General features: G+C 33.1%; 1 protein-coding gene across 1 annotated transcript in view; it reads right to left on the bottom strand.

Moving 5' to 3' along the window:
- LOC145268689 (uncharacterized) overlaps positions 1 to 20,490 on the bottom strand; it is a 1,072,728-nt gene that overhangs the window by 106,363 nt on the left and 945,875 nt on the right. The window contains exons 188-190 of the mRNA XM_080124201.1: positions 9,393 to 9,563; positions 7,550 to 7,619; positions 4,939 to 5,031 (exon numbers count right to left, since the gene is read on the bottom strand). Of these exons, the coding sequence (XP_079980327.1) occupies positions 4,939 to 5,031; positions 7,550 to 7,619; positions 9,393 to 9,563 (334 nt within the window). The remainder of the gene's footprint in view (positions 1 to 4,938; positions 5,032 to 7,549; positions 7,620 to 9,392; positions 9,564 to 20,490) is intronic.

Below are 20,490 nucleotides of genomic sequence, written 5' to 3'. Positions count from 1 at the left end.
TTATATTCATATTTCTTAGATTTGTTTTGTACAGAAATTCATCCGATAAGTATCGAAAATCGAAAAAGTCCGATCTTAAAAATAGTCTTCCTTCCCTTATAAATAAAAAGAATTTTTACAGGGGAATATTTTACGTTACACCGGTATTTCTGTTACAATATTTTTGTATTACAGTGGGGCATGATCCCGCACAGTCGGGAAATTCTATTTATAAACGATGCTGCTAAGAACTGATGAATCGAATTAATTCACGTTCTGCTACCAACCAATCAGAAACCAGAATTGTTCCATAAATATTAAAACTTTCTGTAGCAATTTCGCATATGTTCTCTTCGTGTCAACATGGGAAGAATCTTTTGCTCTGTGGATTCCAACTTGAGAACTGTCTACTGCGAACCAGTCACCTCCCAGGACTTGTGTAGAACAACGAACCATTGGAAACTGTTCTGAAACTAAACATGGCTTACACTTCTATAGTTACCTTAGACGGTGAAGCATAAAATATTTCCCTGTGAAATTCTTTTTTATGTATAAGAGGAGAAAGACTATTTTTAAGATCGTCAAGCCTAAATATCAGCTAACGTAATACTGTAAATGAACACAGACTGAATTTGATGAACGACATTATCATTATTATTTTATTTTTTTGCAAATTACTCCACTGGGCAAATTACTCCTTGTAATATATAATATTCCATAGGAGATTGATTCTATAATAATACATATGCAATCTGCATGAATTAAAATATTATTTTTAAGCATATTGTACGACTGGGCAATGCCGAGAGTTCAGCTAGCCATAATACTAATCATAAAAATATTATTACTATTATTTTTATTGGCAAAATATTAAAACAATTATTTAATAATTATTCCAGCTAGAAAAGACGTTAAGCTGTAAACATATTTTACAGCCGTTCTACTACCTCCAGCTCCTGACATCGAGTGGTTATATGTATTTGAAATATTTTGTCTTTTTTCTGATGATGAGATATACCGTGAAAATTCCAAGAACATAACACCACGATATTATCTTGCTTCGACACATAATGTTGGTAAATAACTTGTAGTAAACTTGCAACAATCACAGGCAGGAGCTAATTCTCACGGCTCGAGATTTGAAATCCATTTTCTCCCTGGCTTGTTCAATTACAAGCCAGCTCTCAATCACGTGACCAAGTACATAAAAGGCAAAATCTGAAACTCTTATTCCTCTTTCCTCTTGGCTTCAGCTGGCAGCAGGCTTCACCTGGGGCTTTGGCCCCAAGGCTGAATGTGAGTACAACAAGCTAACAATTACTCTCTTCTAACTATCACTTATTTCCACGTATGGTACCCAAACAAACTTTATTTATCATGCTAAAGAACTGCTCTCACCGCTAAATCAACACACACACACACACACACACACACACACACACACACAATAATACATAAACACATTGACTACCTTGCTCTTTCTTTCTCCCGATGACTACTAGCTATAAACATGTGTAAACAGAATTGTTCTCTCCTCAATATATTAAATGTACCTTTACACAAGAAGACTTCATCCTACTTACCCATTTCTCTCTTCTACTAACGAGGATAACAAATAAAGTTGTTTATTAAATGTTAAAATGAGACTTCTAGAACTAATTTAGAATTAAAAATTATTGAAATCTTTCAATATTGCCATCATTCCGTTTACTTTGCCTCGTACTCAACAGTGCTTCTTCGAAACTGCATTGTCATAGCCTCCCAACACAAATCTTTACAACATTTTAAAATATTTATAAACTTTTGTGCACCCGAATTGGTGACAATTATTTATGTTTATTTAAAATTTGTCTGGGATAGATAGTAAAGGAGATAGAGTGTAGCATAAACATTTACAAAGGTTATTGAAAGAAGTGGGGAGTACTGGAAATTTGAGGAGACTTGTTGTCACTCAGACTCCTGGGAAACTGCTGGTTGTTTTCAGAGAGTAATCTCTGATGATGACCCGTGTAAGAACTCCTAGTGAGTACAAATAATAATAATAATAATAATAATAATAATAATAATTAGAAAAGCCAATGGAAATTCCATGGTAGTTAAAATTTTTAAAACACGTTATAAATAAAATTAATAAAAAATAAAATAAAACAAATAACAACGAATTTTAAACAATTTTTTTTTAATCTTTTAAAGAATTTATTTTCAAAATTTTAGATTTTTTTCTATGAAAATTCAACACACAACACATTGTTGTTGTTTTTTTTTTCTGAACAATTTTTTATCTGAATCGTAAACGAACAGATGTCGATTCAATTTCACGGTTTATTTTTTAATTTTAAAAGGAACTATTATAAAAAAACTTACAGTCTGCTCTTAACATGACCTTTTTTAATTATTAAATAAAATAGTCAATTTGAAACCGTAAACAGACAGCCATGTTCTTTTTTTTAATTTTTGGAGAGGAAATGGTTTTAATGATTTTTAACTGATAATGAGCGACTATAAAGAGAAGTAATTCGTTTCTCATTAATTAATGTTTGTGATGATGATGATTTTTTTGTGAGAGTGGACGTATGGATAAGTAAATTAATATTTAGATAATAATAATAATAATAATAATAATAATAATAATATCACCATCTTTCAAATATTTTTCTATTTTAAAGAGAAAGATCACTTTACTCTAAAGTTATTTCCCTTGATCATTAACAAGACATTTTGGAAGCAGCAAAAATAAATAAATTAAATAAATAATACTTTTAAGAAAATAGGAATTTATAAATAAATAAATAAAATTATAGTTCTCAAGAATATATCAGAAACTACATAAATAAGATAAATTATTAATTTAAGAAAATAGAAAAAAAACTAATAGAAACACTAAATAAATAAAATTATACTTTTAACATGCCAGAAATTATGCAAATAAAATTAAGTATTCTTTAAAGAAAACAGAAAAGCAATATAAATAAAAAAATTATACGTCAAGAAATATACAAAAAAATACTTAAATAAAATAAATTATTCTTCTAAAAATTAGAAAATATATATAGATAAATAAATAAAATTATACTTTGAAAAATATACCAAAAACTATATAAATAAAATAAATTATTCTTTAAAGAAATTATAAAAGCTATATAAATAAGTGAAATTATACATTTATGAATATATCAAAAACTACATAAATAAAATAAATTCTCTTAAAAATAGAAAAGCTGTATAAATAAATAAATTATACATTTAAAAAAGCTATATAAATAAATTATATTTTTAAAAAATATATCAAAACTTACATAAATGAAATAAATTATGATTTAAAGAAAATAGAATAACTATAAAAATAAATATAATTTTTGCTTTTAAGAAATTCGAAAAACTATATAAAAATAAAATAATTGTCCTTTTAAGGAATTCAAAAACTATATAAATAAATAAAATAATTTTTCCTTTTAAGAAATTCGAAAAACTATATAGATAAATGAAATAATTTTTCCTTTTAAGAAATTCGAAAAACTATATAAATAAATAAAATAATTTTTCCTTTTAAGAAATTCGAAAAACTATATAAATAAATAAAATAATTTTTCCTTTTAAGAAATTCGAAAAACTATATAAATAAATAAAATAATTTTTGCTTTTAAGAAATTCGAAAAACTTTATAAATAAATAAAATTATTTTTCCTTTTAAGAAATTCGAAAAACTATATAAATAAATAAAATTATTTTTGCTTTTAAGAACTTCGAAAAACTATATAAATAAATAAAATAATTTTTCCTTTTAAGAACTTCGAAAAACTATATAAATAAATGAAATAATTTTTCTTTTTAAGAAATTCGAAAAACTATATGAATAAATAAAATAATTTTTCCTTTTAAGAACTTCGAAAAACTATATAAATAAATAAAATAATTTTTCCTTTAAGAACTTCGAAAAACTATACAAATAAATAAAATAATTTTTCCTTTTAAGAAATTCAAAAAACAATATAAATAAAATAATTTTTGCTTTTAAGAACTTCGAAAAACTATATAAATAAATAAAATAATTTTTCCTTTTTAGAAATTCGAAAAACTATATAAATAAATAAAATAATTTTTCCTTTTAAGAAATTCGAAAAACTATAAAAAATATAATAATTTTTGCTTATAAGAAATTCGAAAAACTATATAAATAAATAAAATAATTTTTGCTTGTAAGAAATTCGAAAAACTATAAAAAAATAAATAATTTTTGCTTTTAAGAAATTCGAAAAATTTTATAAATAAATAAAATAATTTTTCCTTTTAAGAACTTCGAAAAACTATATAAATATATAAAATTATTTTTGCTTTTAAGAACTTCGAAAAACTATATAAATAAATAAAATAATTTTTCCTTTTAAGAACTTCGAAAAACTATATAAATAAATGAAATAATTTTTCCTTTTAAGAAATTCGAAAAACTATATAAATAAATGAAATAATTTTGCTTTTAAGAAATTTGAAAAACTATATAAATAAATAAAATAATTTTTCCTTTTAAGAAATTTTAAAAACTATATAAATAAATAAAATAATTTTTGCCTTTAAGAAATTCGAAAAACTATATAAATAAATGAAATAATTTTTCCTTTTAAGAAATTTTAAAAACTATATAAATAAATAAAATAATTTTTCCTTTTAAGAACTTCGAAAAACTATATAAATAAATAAAATTATTTTTGCTTTTAAGAACTTCGAAAAACAATATAAAATAAATAAAATAATTTTTCCTTTTAAGAAATTCGAAAAACTATATAAATAAATAAAATAATTTTTCCTTTTAAGAAATTCAAAAAACTATATAAATAAATAAAATAATTTTTGCTTTTAAGAAATTCGAAAAGCTATATAAAATAATTTTTGCTTCTGAGAAATTCAAAAAACTATATAAATAAATTAAATAAATAAAAGATTATTTAAAAACAAGCATCATACCGTTAAATAGCGTTTAGCCTCTTCAGTGGTAATGAGGACCTCAGCTTCTGGCCGTCCATATAAATATGGAATGTACATATCAAATTTATCACTCTGGAAAATAAAAATAAAAAGATTCAGAAAAAAAAATGTATTTTTTTTTAACTGCAAGTTTTTACTATAATACGGGGTGTCCCAAAAAGATGTATACACACTTTAAATAATGTTAAACTAGATGTTTGTCTTTTTATTTGCAGATTTTTTTTTTTTTTTTACACAGTGATCACCACTTTTCAAGGCCTGGAAGCCACTCAGGGATAAGGGTTATTGCAAGTACATTACGTTAGTGTGGAGATTTGATGAAGTGTTTACTTAAGGGGGCGGTTCATTAAGAATTTGTTAACGTTGGGACTTGAACACATCCAAGTTGTAGTCCGGTGGGAAGCAGGCAGACGGAACAGAGTTCCACAGGCGCGCAGTTCTAAGAAAAAAACTTTGTTCATGGAATCCGCGTTTTGATTTAGGCACAGATATAGAGTGGGGGAAATTTTTCACAGTGGATTCAGCTAGACGGGTGTTTTTCGTGAAAGATTGGCGAGGGGGGACCAGAGATTGGAGTTCAGACGAGCATCTGCCATGGAAATAACGATAAAACAAAGACAAGCTCGCAACGTCTCTTCTGTGGGAAAGAGGTTGCAGGGTAGAGAAAAGGGCATCCCCCACTAAGCCACGAAGTCTATTTTGTACTCTGTCAAGGCAGGATAGGCTGTTTTTAGCAGCTCCTGCCCAGATATGGCAGCAGTACTCCATTCTTGGACGTACTTGGCTTTTATATAGATAGAGAATTGCATCAGTAGTGAGATATCTTCTGGAGCGGTAGAAGGATCCTACCATCTTTCCAGCGACCTTGGCAACAGACTTGATGTACGTGTTCCATTTCAAATAAACTCATAAATCTTAATGATGGCAACCTTTGAAGAAAATAAATGAATAAAAGTGACCCGTTAAGTCACCCACTGAACTCAGTTTAGATTGAAGCAGGAAAAAGTGAGTTTGTGAAACCAGTTAAATATTAAAAAAAAAAGAAAATGAAGTCACTTTCTTCTCACTATATCTCCCAATCTTCTCTCTTTCCCCCCCCCCCTATCAACCGTTAAGATTGAAAAAAAAAAGCATAAAATGGCTGAGTGTGTGCAGAACAGTCTCTACCAAACCTCTATCTCAATTTTTGGTCTACAGATTTGAAACTTTATATATAGGAGTTTTGGACCTGTGGGACAAATCGATTTTATTTGTAGCCGGTAAAAATGGCGTCTAAGGGGTTAAAATTGAATAAAAAAAAATTAACTTAGCAGGTGTAAGTCGACTAAACCTGATACATCTACCCATGTGCAAATATACATAAATAGTTTAAAGTTGTTTAATTTTTAACGTTTTCTTATCCATCTGTCAACAGCTCAAATAGTAACAACTAAGGTTGAAGCGCTAAATGTTTTGGTTCCAATTCTAGCTGATGGCACCAAGTCATTTTCAATGTTTCGTTAAAAATGATTTAAAATATTTCAGCCTTAAGCGCGACAGACAAACGAAATTGCTACTGCAAACTTAATGTGCAAGACAAACAGAAATGTTAGGTGCAACTACACTACAATAACAAAATTCGAAATTTTTAATATTGAATTTCAAAGCAAATCAATAGTCTCTGTTAATTGTCATGTTAAAGTAATGAGTATATCCAAAAATTACGAAAAACGATGAGGCAGAAAGAAAATTATTTAAGTAAACATTTTTTGACTAAAATTATCAAAAAATAAAATGTCTGGCTAAAAAAATACATAGTAATTGTCTGTATTTTTGAGATGAGTTGTTTTCATTGATTGAGATTGTCGGACTGACTTCCTCATCTTGGTTGTTATTGTCACAACGTTTCGGCCGTTTTGCCCTCCGGCCTTCGTCAGGTGAACGGTTGTTAGGAGTCTCGAACCCAACCCTTTATTATTATTCACCTGACGAAGGCCGGAGGGCAAAACGGCCGAAACGTTGTGACAATAACAACCAAGATGAGGAAGTCAGTCCGACAATCTCAATTAAAAAAATACACTTGAGCATTCTGAGGAGGATAAATAATGTGCAACTATTGGCATTTTCTTTAAAATAAATTGTATGCTTACAATCATCAATATGAGTTAACTGTCTTGTTTTTATCATAATTGAGTTACTTCCCTTGTTGATATGTCACCTGTTCTCAAAACAATATGGCGAGGGTGTTTTATGATAAAGATTGAAAACTCGTGTACTTTTTGTTTTGTTTTTAAATAATGTGGTAACATTTAAGTATTTCTGGCATACCAGTTAAATAGATATCATAGTATTTTCTTAGAATTGACACAAACGTCAGTAGATACCATTGTTGTTGTTTTTTTTTTTAATCTCTTTTTTTTTTGTGCTCCAAAGTTTTAACTAAAAAAAAATCATGTAAAACTTTTGGGGGGAGAAATTCTATGAAAAACTTTAAGCACTTCTTAAATTGTCTCCCCATGTTCTGAGTGAAAGTCTTCAAAAATTAAAACGAAATAAAAAAAAAAAGTTGTCCTCAAAAACTAAACCTGCAGACGTAGCAAAAAATACTGACCATCTTGGTGAAGATTTTCCCAGTTGTAGAAGGAAGATTGGCACACTCGCTGAGCTCTGGCAAGAAGATACTGGAAGAAATGTGAAGGAAAACATTAGACAACCCTAAACCCAAGCAAACAAAATAAAGATTTATTTGGTTTTAAAGAGTTCATGAAATAAAACCTGTTTTTTTTTTTTATTTATAAATATAATTTAAAAAGATGAAAAGAAAAATAGAGTAATTAAAGATTTTCGAGTTTTTTTTTTTAAAATTAATAGAAGCAATTATAGGAGTAATTTTATAGGAGTAATTATAGAAGAAATTAAAAGACTCCTGATGATCCAGTGAATGCAGGATATACATCTAATATATAAAAGACAGTATGTGTGTGTGTGTGTGTGTGTGTGTTTATATGTCTCAAAAAAACTTTTGACAGATGCGTCGAATCCTGACAAAATCGGTATTGTTTTAAAGCTCGGTCTCTTGGACAACTGTTGTGGTGGCACACATTCATTTGCATATGTGGATAGTAATTACACATAAATAGGAAGACTCAGTTAGTCTGAGTGTGTGTTCACCAGAAGCCACCGAAGGCCGCCGAGAGCAGATATGTTTCTCCAGCAAAGGCTCTCTTATTTGACACCATTATGTAAATATCCTGTAAATATACCTTTTCCTAATACACTTCTTATTTGATCTACCTTTGTTTATTGAGTCGTCATTTGTATTGCTTTCTACGTTACTTGTTTCAACCTGCAAACTTAACAACAACAAATATCGAAATTTTGGTTTTAGAAGACATTTATTTTGAATGAAATTTAAATGAGAAATTTGAAAACATTGAAGTATCGAAAATAATAAAATCATTTTATTTACTTTTATTGTTGTTGTAAGTCCAATATTTCGCTATGAATAGCTTCATCAGGACAGGAAGTCCGTGATTTTTTTTTCTTTTCTTCGTTTTGATTATGTTTTATTTTAAATCTCTCGCTCAAAACTAGAGCAAAACACACGTGAAACCAACGGAACAACACGTATATTTCTCTTATCTTCTACTCTGAGACATTACCTCCTCCTTAACACCAAAGTGAAGAAAAGAGAAAAAAAATCATGGACAGAACTGGTGAAGCTATTTATAGCGAAATATATCGGATTTACAACAACAATAAAAGTTAATAAAATGATTTTATGGCACTTGTACAGTTTAATCAACACATTAAAAAAACGAAAATATTGAAAAAAGGTTATATTGTACGTATCTGTTTTGGACTGAAGATCTCTGAAAAAAAAAAAAAAAGATTTCACTTAATTTGATCGAGTAGTTTTTTTTTTTTTTTACAGCGGAAAAACGTTTTCATGAGAGCATGTTGAAGTCAGCCATTACGAAATTTGTTGAATACGCCAAAGGGAGAGAACTCTAGTTAAAGCGCCGACACTCTCTCCCCATCTTTAAAACTAGCTTTTCTTCCTAAAAAATCGAACCTTTTGCTCGGTATTATAACAAATTGTTTTTTTCCGCTGTAAAAAAACAAAACAAAAAAAAAAACAAAAAAACTACCTGATGAAATCAAGTGAAATTTTTTTTCAGAGAACTTCATTCCATAATAGTTACGTACAATTTAAACTTTTTTCGATATTTTCATTTTAATGTCTTGATTAAACTGTAGAAGTACCGATTTTATCATTATTTTCGACACTTCAAAGTTTTCAAATTTCTCATTTAAATTTTTTTTAAAAGACCCCAGAAACCCGTAAACTCGATTCAGTTAACGATGATGATGATATATGTACCCCCACCCCTGGCCATTGTATCAATTCCATAATGTACTCGGATTATCAAATATTCAAACAAAATACTTACTCGTTATGGAAGTCATAAATTTGTTTAATATTCCCAAATATGACATCTTTTTTGTCCTTGAGGCAAGCTGGCACGTCGGGCTTCTTCATGTCATCATAGAAATGGTCCAGAAGGCGTTTCAATTCCTTGATATATTCCCGTTCCGTCTCCAAGAGGTCAGTGAGTGCATATCTATAAATTTTTGTAAGAAAAAAAAAAAAAAAAAATGAAGGAGACGTATTTGAATTAAGAAAAAAATTTTTTTTTTTAATAATTTAATTACGGCACTGCAGCTAAGTTCGCCAAAAAAAAAAAAAAAAAAAAAAATGGAGGAGACATATTTGGATAAGGAAAAAAAAAATGTTTTTTTTTTCAAATAATTTAATTAAAGCATTACAGCTCAGTTCGCCAAAAAGGCAAAATGCAACAACACTTTACTAACTGTCTCCAGTCTATCCATTTTCCACCCTATCCCCATCGGAAACCTCAGTGGTCCTCGGTTCCGATAATTCAAGATCCATACTAGATATTTCACCATCGAACCCAGGGAGACCGACTTCATGTTTCGGGTAAACTCTCGAACTATCATCCGGGGCAACACCATGTCTATCATGAGGTCATCCTGCAATGTCTAAAACGTGAAGAAGAAAACAAACAAACAAACAAAAAACAACAATTTTTGCCATCATGTCGACGCAAGAAAATATGGAATTATTGACATACGTGATTAAATATGAAACGGGAATTTGAAAAGAAAAAAATGGAAAATTAGCTTTTGGAATAGTGGATAATCAGGTTAACAGGCTAATAAAAATAAAGGCACAAACACATCATTTAAGCTGAACTAATATATTACGGCTGATTTATTTGTTGGTTAGTTGTTGTTTTTTTAACAGCATATCGATCTTATTTAATGTATTATTACATGGGAGTCACCAATTATGAAGATCAACGAATGTGTCATATTTCCCATTTCTTTTGTCATCAAAATCCGGGAAATCGTCCATTTTTCAATCAAATCGACTGCTTGCCTGCTCTAGTCAGGGACCCACCATGGTGCTCCAGAAGGAAGTTTCACATGCCTCCCTACAATGATTTAGTCCACAATACATTGTAGTCTAGATTGCACTGTAGAGAACCTACTAAAATTATTTTTATATATAATATCTTTAATTAAAGTTTAAAATGCTAAAGTTAAGTATCATGGTTCAATTGTGCTCCAAACAGAAATATTTATTTTGAACGCACCTCTGTCTTATCAAAGAACCTGCTGCTGTCTTTATACACTGGGCCCTTTTGCTTGTGCGGCGATAAAACTTCTCAAATACACTTGTGATGTTATTTTTATTTTTTTTTTTATATTCAATTTTCACCCCAAACAAGGCACAGTGCCACCTTAAAGTAGGGGGTTACTATCGGGGACATAAGTTGCAGGAGTATTATGAAGGGAGATGAGCAGCAAGATGTCTATTCACATTACACTTGAACTTCTGCATGCCAGTACAGTTGGGAAAGTAGAATCCCGGAAGGGAGTTCTAAAGTCTAGAAGCTATTGGAGTAGAAGGCTTTCTTTACACCTGGGGATTTCTACTGTGAAGGGGTGGGATTTAGCTGCTTGTCGAGTTTGTCTGGGGTATTCACATCGAGGGGGTACAAGTGCTTGTAGTTCGTCAGAGCATTCACCGTTAAAGTACTTATGCAGTATAAGGGTGTTCAGTTTGATGAAAATCGAACTGTTCCTTCAAACTGTTTTGATTTTCGATTTTGAAACTGATCAGAGAATTCTTAAACAAATTATATAAGGCAGAATCGCGTGGACACAACGGTTACCATTACATCATCAAAGTTAAGCAATGTTGAGCCTGGTTAGTACTCAAATGAGTAACCAAGTGCTGTATGCACTCTCCGCTTATTTCTGCATTGTTTCTAGTCGTCCTGAACTTCTCTTTTCCCACTGGACGAGCAGTGCCACTCGGGAGAGGCGTGGTTAGTGATTGCGCCACGCTCGCTTCATAACTATCCTTACAGGGGATATCCATTATCTTTAGAGACTGAACGGAGCCATCGAGTCTGATAAAAAAAAAACTATCTAAGAACACTCCCACACATATAAAGTACATTTGTGTGAAATTTCCAAAAAGCGGTTTCGGAGTTTATAGGGAACGAACTCAGACAAAGTGCGTTTGAGATATAAGTAGAGATCTTTACAGGTTATAAGTATGCGTTCAATAATGAAGGGTACGTGAGGATGATCGATTTGTATTATTGCTAATACCACCTTTTCCCACCTCTGTCTTCGTGTCCTGGTTGAGATTTTTTGATGATAGGCATTACGGAATTTTTGTTTATTTCTTGATTTCGCTCGATTCGTACGACCATATTGGTCCCCCGAAAAGAGGAGGGTGTATCTGTAAATTCACCCTTGTCCGTTCGTCTGTCCGCACTTTTCTCAATAACTACGCCTTGTAATTTTTAAAATTTTGCACAAACATTAAACATGATATGAGTAAAAAAGTAACAGAACGAATTTTCCGGGGAAAACCCCGGTTACCCCGCTAGCGGTGCCTTTCAGGTTAAAATGGCTAAAATTGACACTTTTGTGCATGTTAAAAAAAAATTGGTGCCTTGGATTTTTATAAAACCTTCTGAAAAGTTGTAACTAACTGATTTCTATATAATTTTGTTTGTCTATACTTCGCAATAACTCTTGGGTGTGCCCCAAGGGCTCTTTTAGGGCTTAATAAAAACACTCCATGTTTCGGACTATTTTACCATATTGGTCCAAAATTTTCTGTTTATGTCTATTTAGCAGTTTTGCATGGTGCTGAACTCAAATTTAAATATGTTAAGGCCTTGGGGACTTTTGGGGCTAAATAGGGGGAGGGGGTAAATGATGGAATTAGTCATTTCTTTTTTTGCATGGTGCAGAACTCAAATTTGCATATGTTAAGGCCTAAAGCTGCACCGTTTGCTCATTTTCACCAGGATTTGACGTCCTCTGGGGACTTTTGGGGTTAAATGGTGGGGGGGGGGGGGATGCTGAACTTAGTCATTTTTTTTGTGCCTCATTCACTGTGCATTCACGGGGGACCGTGCATGCTTCACTTGTTCATTTGGTGTAATTGAGCTTTACTAGGCAGAACTCAACATTTTACATGGATGAAACAATAAGTGAAGGAAAGCAACAAATATAAGAGTGCATGTTGTATGAGTCTGTGAGGAGAGTGGGAGGTGCAGATATAAGTAAGAGGGAGGAGTGGTTGAAGGGTTAACCGAAGGAAGGATAATCTATTAGAAGTGCTAAAAAAATTTGGTTTAGTTTTAACTAGCATGGGTGCCCGGCGTTGCCCGAGTGTTTAACCAAAAGAAAAAAAAAGAAAATTGGTAGTAGGCAGGCTCGAACCCGTACCGTGAAAGGAGGAAAAGAATGTGAAACAAAAAAAAAACCCTGACGTCTTTGCTGTTGCGTCCATCGCCAAACTGGAAGTGGCGAAGGTTTAAATTAAGGCTAGTCAATCGAAAAAAAGGGGATGACTTTCGAAAATATCGGCGAAAAAAAGCGACCCCTCCTTGTAGAAAAATGCCCAGTTGAGGGTGAGAGAATGTTTTTAGCCAATTTTTCGATATTTGTCGTCTGAAGGGTCGAGCTTCAAAACGATACCAATCTCGTGAAAATCCGTCGCCTCTGTCGAAAGTTTTAGACATACATACATGCATACATACATACATACATACATACATACATACATACATTTAAACTGACAGGTGAAATTTATATCATAGATGATGTGTTTGAACCTATATTACTACTAGCTTGTTTTCTTGCTCATCCACTATTCCATAAACTATTTTTACGTACATGAAGTTTTTCTTGTATTTTTTTAATATTATGTCAAAATTAAAATAAAAAAGAATACAATTTAAATGTTAAAAAAATTAATTAAATAATAAATAAAAAATAATAATACAAATATTATTAAATAATAAATATATGAAAACACTAGTCCAGAAAAACATAGATAAATAAACACAGATAAAAAAGCTGGATAAAATATGAATAAATAAGTAAAAAAAACTACATTCCAAACGGCAACAAAAGAGATAAAAGCTCAAAAAATTATTAAATGAAAAATTATTAAACAAAAATAATAAACATGTATATAAATAAGAGATATATAAAACATATATATATATATATATACACATATATATTACGAATTTAGCATCACCCGTTCAATCATTAGCTGCGATAAATCAGAGTGAGTTTTCATTAGATTCAGCAAGACAAGGAGATGATGAAATACAGCGAAAAAAAAAATGCCACAAGTTTGCTAAATAAATCAACAAAGTTTTATTTATTTTACAAAATAATAATCTGGCAAACAAGAGAGTCCGGGTCAGTAGGGGGGTTGGGTTGGCGGCTAATCGCATGATGGCTGAAGTTTGCTAAATAAATTCATCCAATGAAAGTAACAGTAAATAGTCGCGTTATATTTCGTCTACATTTTTCGTAGACGCATATTTTCAAAATGTATGCACTCTGACAACCGTGGTTTTTGTAATCAACAAAAATTTGTTAAATCAACAAAGTTTTATTCATTTTACAAAATAATAATCTGACACGAGGTTTGAGTCAGTAGGGGATTTTCTAAATTAATTCATCTAATGAAAGTATTGATATATTTAAATGAAGTAACAATAAGTAGTCGAATTATATACTCTTTTTCTACTTGGGAGTCACCACTTATCAAGACTCGAAGGCCACTCAAGGAGTAGGGTTAATGAATGTAAGGTAGTAGTATAGTAATTGTCAATGGTATAAATTGGGTAGAATTCGATTATTTATGGGGACGGCTCAACAAGAACTTGTTTACATTGGATTTGAAGGCTACCATGTTGTATTCAACGCGGAAGCAGGTCAATGGGAGTGTTCTACAGGTGGGTAGTTCTGGGAGAGAAACTTTGTTCATGGAATTTGCATTTAGATTTAGGTACACTTAGAGAGCGGGGGAAATCGTATATATTTTTTGCGAAGAATATTTGGTTTGGTTTTGTTTACATTGGATTTGAAGGCGACTATGTTGTATTCAACCGGGAAGAAGGCCAACGGAACAGTGTTCCACAGGCAGGCAGTTCTGGGAAAGAAGCTTTGTTCATGGAATCTGCATTTAGATTTAGGTACAGTTAGAGATTGGGGAAACCGTATATAATGGTTGTAGCTAGTCGTGTGTTAAAGTTTGGCAAAGAGAGGCGAAAGATTGGAGTTTAGTCGAGCGCTTGCCATAGAAATAACGATAGAACAGAGACATACAACGTCTCTTCTGTAGGAAACAGGTTGCAGGGAAGAACAAAGGGAATCACCTAATAGGTTTCGAGCCGGTTTTGAACTCTATAAAGGCTGGATAGGGTACTCTGAGCAGCTCCTCTCCAGGTGTAGCAACAGCACTCCATTTTAGGGCATACCTCGCTCATATATAGATAGAAGATTGCTTCATTTATTTTATAGACGCCTTTTTCGAAAATGTATACACTCTGTCAACCGTGGTTTTTGTAATGAACAACAACTTGTTAAAATCAACAAAGTTTTCTTTATTTTACAAAATGAGAATCTGACAGGCGCCACGGGTCATTGCAGACAATTCTAGTACGAATTTTGGGATCTTTAAAGGTATTTTTATTTCTAGTTGTAAATATTAAGGACCCCTGGTAGACAGGTTAGAGTACTTGGAAAAATTAATTGTGAAAATGATATTCTCCTGAAGGTTGAAGGTTCAATTCTCAGTGTCGGTGACTATTATGAATTACTTGGGACCTCTATCCAGTCACATGCACTTATATATATATATATATATATATATATATATATATACACACACAATAGAACCCCGAGATACGGCATAAAAAAATGAATAACAAAATATAGTACAATATATAATACACATGTATATAATCAAATAACATTATAAATAACACCGTAAGGCAGAGCAAATACCGTAATCAGGGCTCGGAAAAACATCGTATTCCACATCGTAACCTGAAAAAACCGTATCCTAGAGGCACTGTATCCCTGGGTTCTACTGTTTATAAATATTTCCGTGCGCTGGAATGTTTTCATTTTAAATTATATACAATTATGCAGAATGTAGAAACTATGCATAAATAGAATTCAGCATAAAAGTTAAATAAAACCAATCATTTATTAAGAAACCATAAAAAATGAATAAGTAATTAACACTAGTTTTTTAAAGGATTATGCAAATTAGTTCATCCCATGTAGTCGTTCGCATATCCATGACTGAGTATGTTGAGAAGTTTACTTTAATAATTTTTAATGGTTTGTGTTTAAACTATAGAGAAAAAAAAAAAAATAAAAATAAACCCTCAGCAATTAATTATGGCACTACGTACGTTGTTCTTCAAAAGTGATATAGATATATGTATGTATGCAAGTATAACAATAACAATGGTTGGTAGAGTTTATGTATTGAACAATCCGACTGGCATAAACAAGATACGGTAGAGCAACATAGTATTGAAAACGGTAAAAAGAAATATATATTTCATATTGAACAATTAGCAGGGCATGCTCTCTAAGTAGACAAGATGGACGATAACGTGGATTGAAGTACAATAATATTACAGAGCGATACAGAAAGGTTGACCCAGTTTCAAAAGTTGATAAAAAAAATAAACAAAAAAACAAACAAACAAACATGCTTGCAAGAGAGAGAAAAAAAAGTCTTTGCATTTATATTAAACTAGCCTGGTTGCCCAGCGTTGCCCGGGTGTTTGGAATTGTGTGTTGAGCAAAAAAAAAAGTGATAGTAGGCAGGAAGGAGGCTCGAACCCGTGACGCGAAGGCAGAAAAATAAGTGAAAGAAAATCTGACGTCTTACCGCTACTCCATGATGCGACCGGAAGTTCGGAACGTTAAAATTAGCCAAAGTCAATCCAACCGATACGATGGCTTGCAAAAATCGCTCGCAAAAAATCGACCCCTTCTTGTAGAAGTGCCCAGTTGAGGGTGAAGGAATTAAAGTTTTTAGCCAATTTTTCGATATTTATCGTCCGAAGAGTCGAGCTTCAAAACGATACTGATCTTGTGAAAATCTGTCGCATCTGTTGAAAGTTTTAAGCAGACACACATACATACATACATACATACATTTAAACAGTCAGATGAGATTTATATTATAGATACTAAACAAAATTTAAAAACAGGTCAAAAAGTTATAGTCTGTTGACATAGTCTAAGTGTTTTATGCCAAATTGATGGTTGAATATGGATATATGTGTGCTCAGTTTTGTGTTAAATAAATTTAATTAAAACAAAAAAAAAGATTCTTGAATTTTCACCCCAAACAAGGTACAGTGCCACTTTGATGTAAGGGGCTACTATCTGGGACATAATTACAGGGATGCTATGTAGGGAGTTGAGCAGCAAGATGTCTGTTTACATTGCACTTGAACTTCTGCATGTCAGTACAGTTGGGAAAGCAGGAACCCGAAAGGGAATTCCAAAATCTAGCCCGAGTGTTTCATGCCAAATTGAATATTGAATATGGCTAAATTTGTGCTAATTTTTGCATTAAATACTAATCCCTATTCATCACTAACTGTGAATCAAGTGGATACCATATTACTTAGTTCTCTGCACATCATCATAGCAATTTCGATCAGATCGAACCAGTAGTTTCAGAAAAGCGGAACTTCAATACTAATCCCAATTAATTCCTAACTGTGCATCAAACGGATACCATAATACTAAGTTCGCTGCACTATATTATAACAAAGGTGCATACAAAATTTCAGCCAAATTGGCCCAGTGGTTTCTGAGAAAAAGAAGAATTGTCTGACAGACAAACAGATTAAAAGAAATAGAATATATATATATATATATATATATATATATATATATATATATATATATATATATATATATATATATATCGAAATATGGTGCCCCTATTTGCCAGGGAAGAAAGTGTAGTATCTGTTCTGATACTACACTTTGTCTATTTTTTCCTTGATCAGTAAAGAAGTTCTTCTAGACAAAGGTAATTGTTATTTTTATTGCAATCCAGAGTGCCATTTTTTTTTGGGGGGGGGGGTTCTTACATTGTTATGAGGTAAGCTGAATCACCCTTTTCAGGAATAATGGACTTACCTAAATACTATAAATATAACTACATCTAAACAGCAATGTAACGATTTGTGGCAGTTATGGACTCAGGATCATGACATATACTTCAGATACAATAGAGTTACATTTGTTCCATTCAGAGTCAGGTCAGAGATTTTGACCTCAACAATCAATCTGACAGCAACTAGGTCGTTTCAGTAACCTTTTATCTGGCGGACAGAGGTATTCGTCCAGGTTAGTCCTAGGAGGTCCACTCTTACAGGTTTTTCCTTCTATCTTTGAGGTGGAATAAGTTTATGGCTTACTGTCTGAAGTGAGCTAAATGGGTAAAGCCAACAAGGCTGCCAGGTAATTTTTAAAAGGCCAGAGTACTCCCCCATTTAGGGATGCTTGACTGACCTTGTGTCACATCTTCCTGCAGTGGGAAGGAGATAAATACTGACTTCCTGACTTGCTCTCTCTTCCTGCTGTCCAGATAAAACCTGTTATGAGAATCGGTAGACATGCCTCCTTCCCAGCCCATGGAGCTGTCGACAATGTGAGCAACTGAATCACAGGAAGTGATGGCAGAACCAGAAAAGTAGTGAAGTCGTTCCACTTCCTATCTCGTAAGCTCTTTCTGTTGGATCTTACCTGGATTTAAACTGTGTGGACAATCAGTACATATGTACCCTTCCCAACCTCATCTAGTTGTCTACACTCTGAGAATTAGTACCCCCTCGACACCAATACCCTCAAGAAACCCAATAAGCAGCAAAGTCTCACCCCTATGTTGTAGAGATCCCTAGATACTATAATGTCTTCTACGCAAATAACTTTTTTCCTTCGGATTGCTAGATTTTGGAATTCCCTTCCGGTTTCCTGCTTCCCTGCCTGTATTGACGTGCAAAAACTCAAATGTAATGTGAACAGACGTCTCGCTGCCCAACTCCCTAAATGGTATCCCTGCAAATTTGATCACGAATAGTAGCCCCTTACGACTAAGTGGCCCTATGCCTTGTTTGGGGTGAAATGACAATTTAGAAAAAAAAAAAAAAGACTCTGCAGAATGGAACGATAAAATTGTCACCATAGTAAAAACGACATGATTCCATTTCCGTTTGATGAAAACTGTTGTGTACACGTCCTGAGAGCGACAGGAGCTATCATGTCTGAAAATGACACAATGTTCGACGAGCGAGATCGGAGATGCGCAACTGTACAACTCATGCTCTCTATTGATCCACGTTATGACAACAGGACCATTGCCAGCACCCTCAAAATGCATCGTTGGATTGCCACAATTAACAGGGATGTGCCCAGGGTGATGAAAACAAAGTTTCCACCTAGGGTAATGGTTTTTGGTGTGGTTTCAAGTGAGGGCCACATCTTGACATCTCACATCTTCGAAGTTTGCTTGAAAGTCAACACCAAAGTGTACCTGGATGTGCTGAAGAGTGTGGTGATTCACCAATGCAATCAGGTGGCTGCTGGCAGACCCTTGGTGTGGCAGCAGGACTCGATGCTGGCCCACAAGTCCAAAGAAACCCAGGCTTAATTTCAGAAGGAATGCTATGACTTTCTACCCTTCTTTCACTGACCCCCCCCTCCCCTCAACTAATCCCATGACCTGAACTTTCTGGACTACTTCGTTTGGTCATAGGTCGAGAACATCACCAACATGACCTCTCACAACACAAAAGCCAGCCTGATTGCTGCCATCCGCCGAGTATTCTCAGAGCTCCTGCCAGTGCTTGTGGAAAAGGCATGCTCCCAGTTCTAGACCAGTATCGAGGCGGTGATTGAGGCTGAAGGCGGCTACATTGATTAGATGTCAGCTCTACTACATAAACAAGTTACCTGAATTGAGTTTTTCAATAAAATTTTTTTTAAATAAAGCTGTAGTGTTGTTTTCTTTAGGGCGACAATTTTATCGTTCCACCCTGTAAGTGCTGGAGTTGCTCCTATCTCTGTCTTTCTCTCTCTCTCTCTCTCTCTCTCTCTCTCACACACACACACACACACACATCCTCTCTCTCTCTCTCTCTCTCTCTCTCTCTCTCACACACACACACACACATCCTCGCTCTCTCTCTCTCTCTCTCTCTCTCTCTCTCTGCTGGATCTCTTCCCTAATTTAGACTATAAAGCTCTTTTAGCTTTCAAAAATGTTAAAAAAGTAGAAGTTTCTAACCCAGAAAATTTTAAAGCTGCCAAGAGGTTTTTTTTTACCGTGGTTAGAAACAGGGAAGAAGCCAATGGACTGTGGAGCATACTGGAGGAAGTCAATTCCTCTTTTGAGGATGGTACTGGTGATACTGGTTTACATGTTACTAGTAGCATCCTCATGAATGACCTACTATAGACAATGATGACGTATTTTACACATTATTTTACCTTTGCGCTCATACCGACACCTCTCCCTACAACTAAACTCTTACTACAACGTCTGTGACTAGAAGTGAGCGATCATTTCACATGTCCCCACCGGACTGCCTAAAAATACAAACCTAGGGCCGCTCCACATACATACCACACAGTTTACTTAATATGGTACTATGTCATCAACAATCAGTAGGCACACCCTTTTCCCAGTCCCATTCGCCTGTCTACAGTCGTCTTGGCCAGTGTGGGCAACCAAGTCACAGGAAGTGATGTATAGCCAGAAGAGTGATGACGTCGCCCTGCTTCCTGACTTACCTTTTCTTCCTGTTAGATTTTGCCAAAGAGAAACGATACAATTTAAAAGACACAAATGCATTTAATGTATATATATAGGATTGTTAAATTTTTATTTATTTATTTATTTTTATTAGCGATTAATTTCTTTCTTTTTTTCCGCTCCCTGAGCCTTTTCATTATAAGAAAGAAGTTATTTGCAATTTGTTTACACGTGCCCGGCGTTTCCCGGGTGTTTGGAGGTGTGTGTCGAGCAAAAAAAAAAAAAAAAAAAAGTGGCAGCCTCGAACCCATACTGCGAAGGAGGAAAAGAACATG

The sequence above is a fragment of the Euprymna scolopes genome, chromosome 44 (genome assembly GCF_053919585.1).
Source record: "Euprymna scolopes isolate OS-2025 chromosome 44, ASM5391958v1, whole genome shotgun sequence".
Lineage (NCBI taxonomy): Eukaryota > Metazoa > Mollusca > Cephalopoda > Sepiida > Sepiolidae > Euprymna > Euprymna scolopes.
The sequence above is the reverse complement of the archived record's forward strand: the minus strand, read 5'-3'. Positions and strand labels throughout refer to the sequence as shown.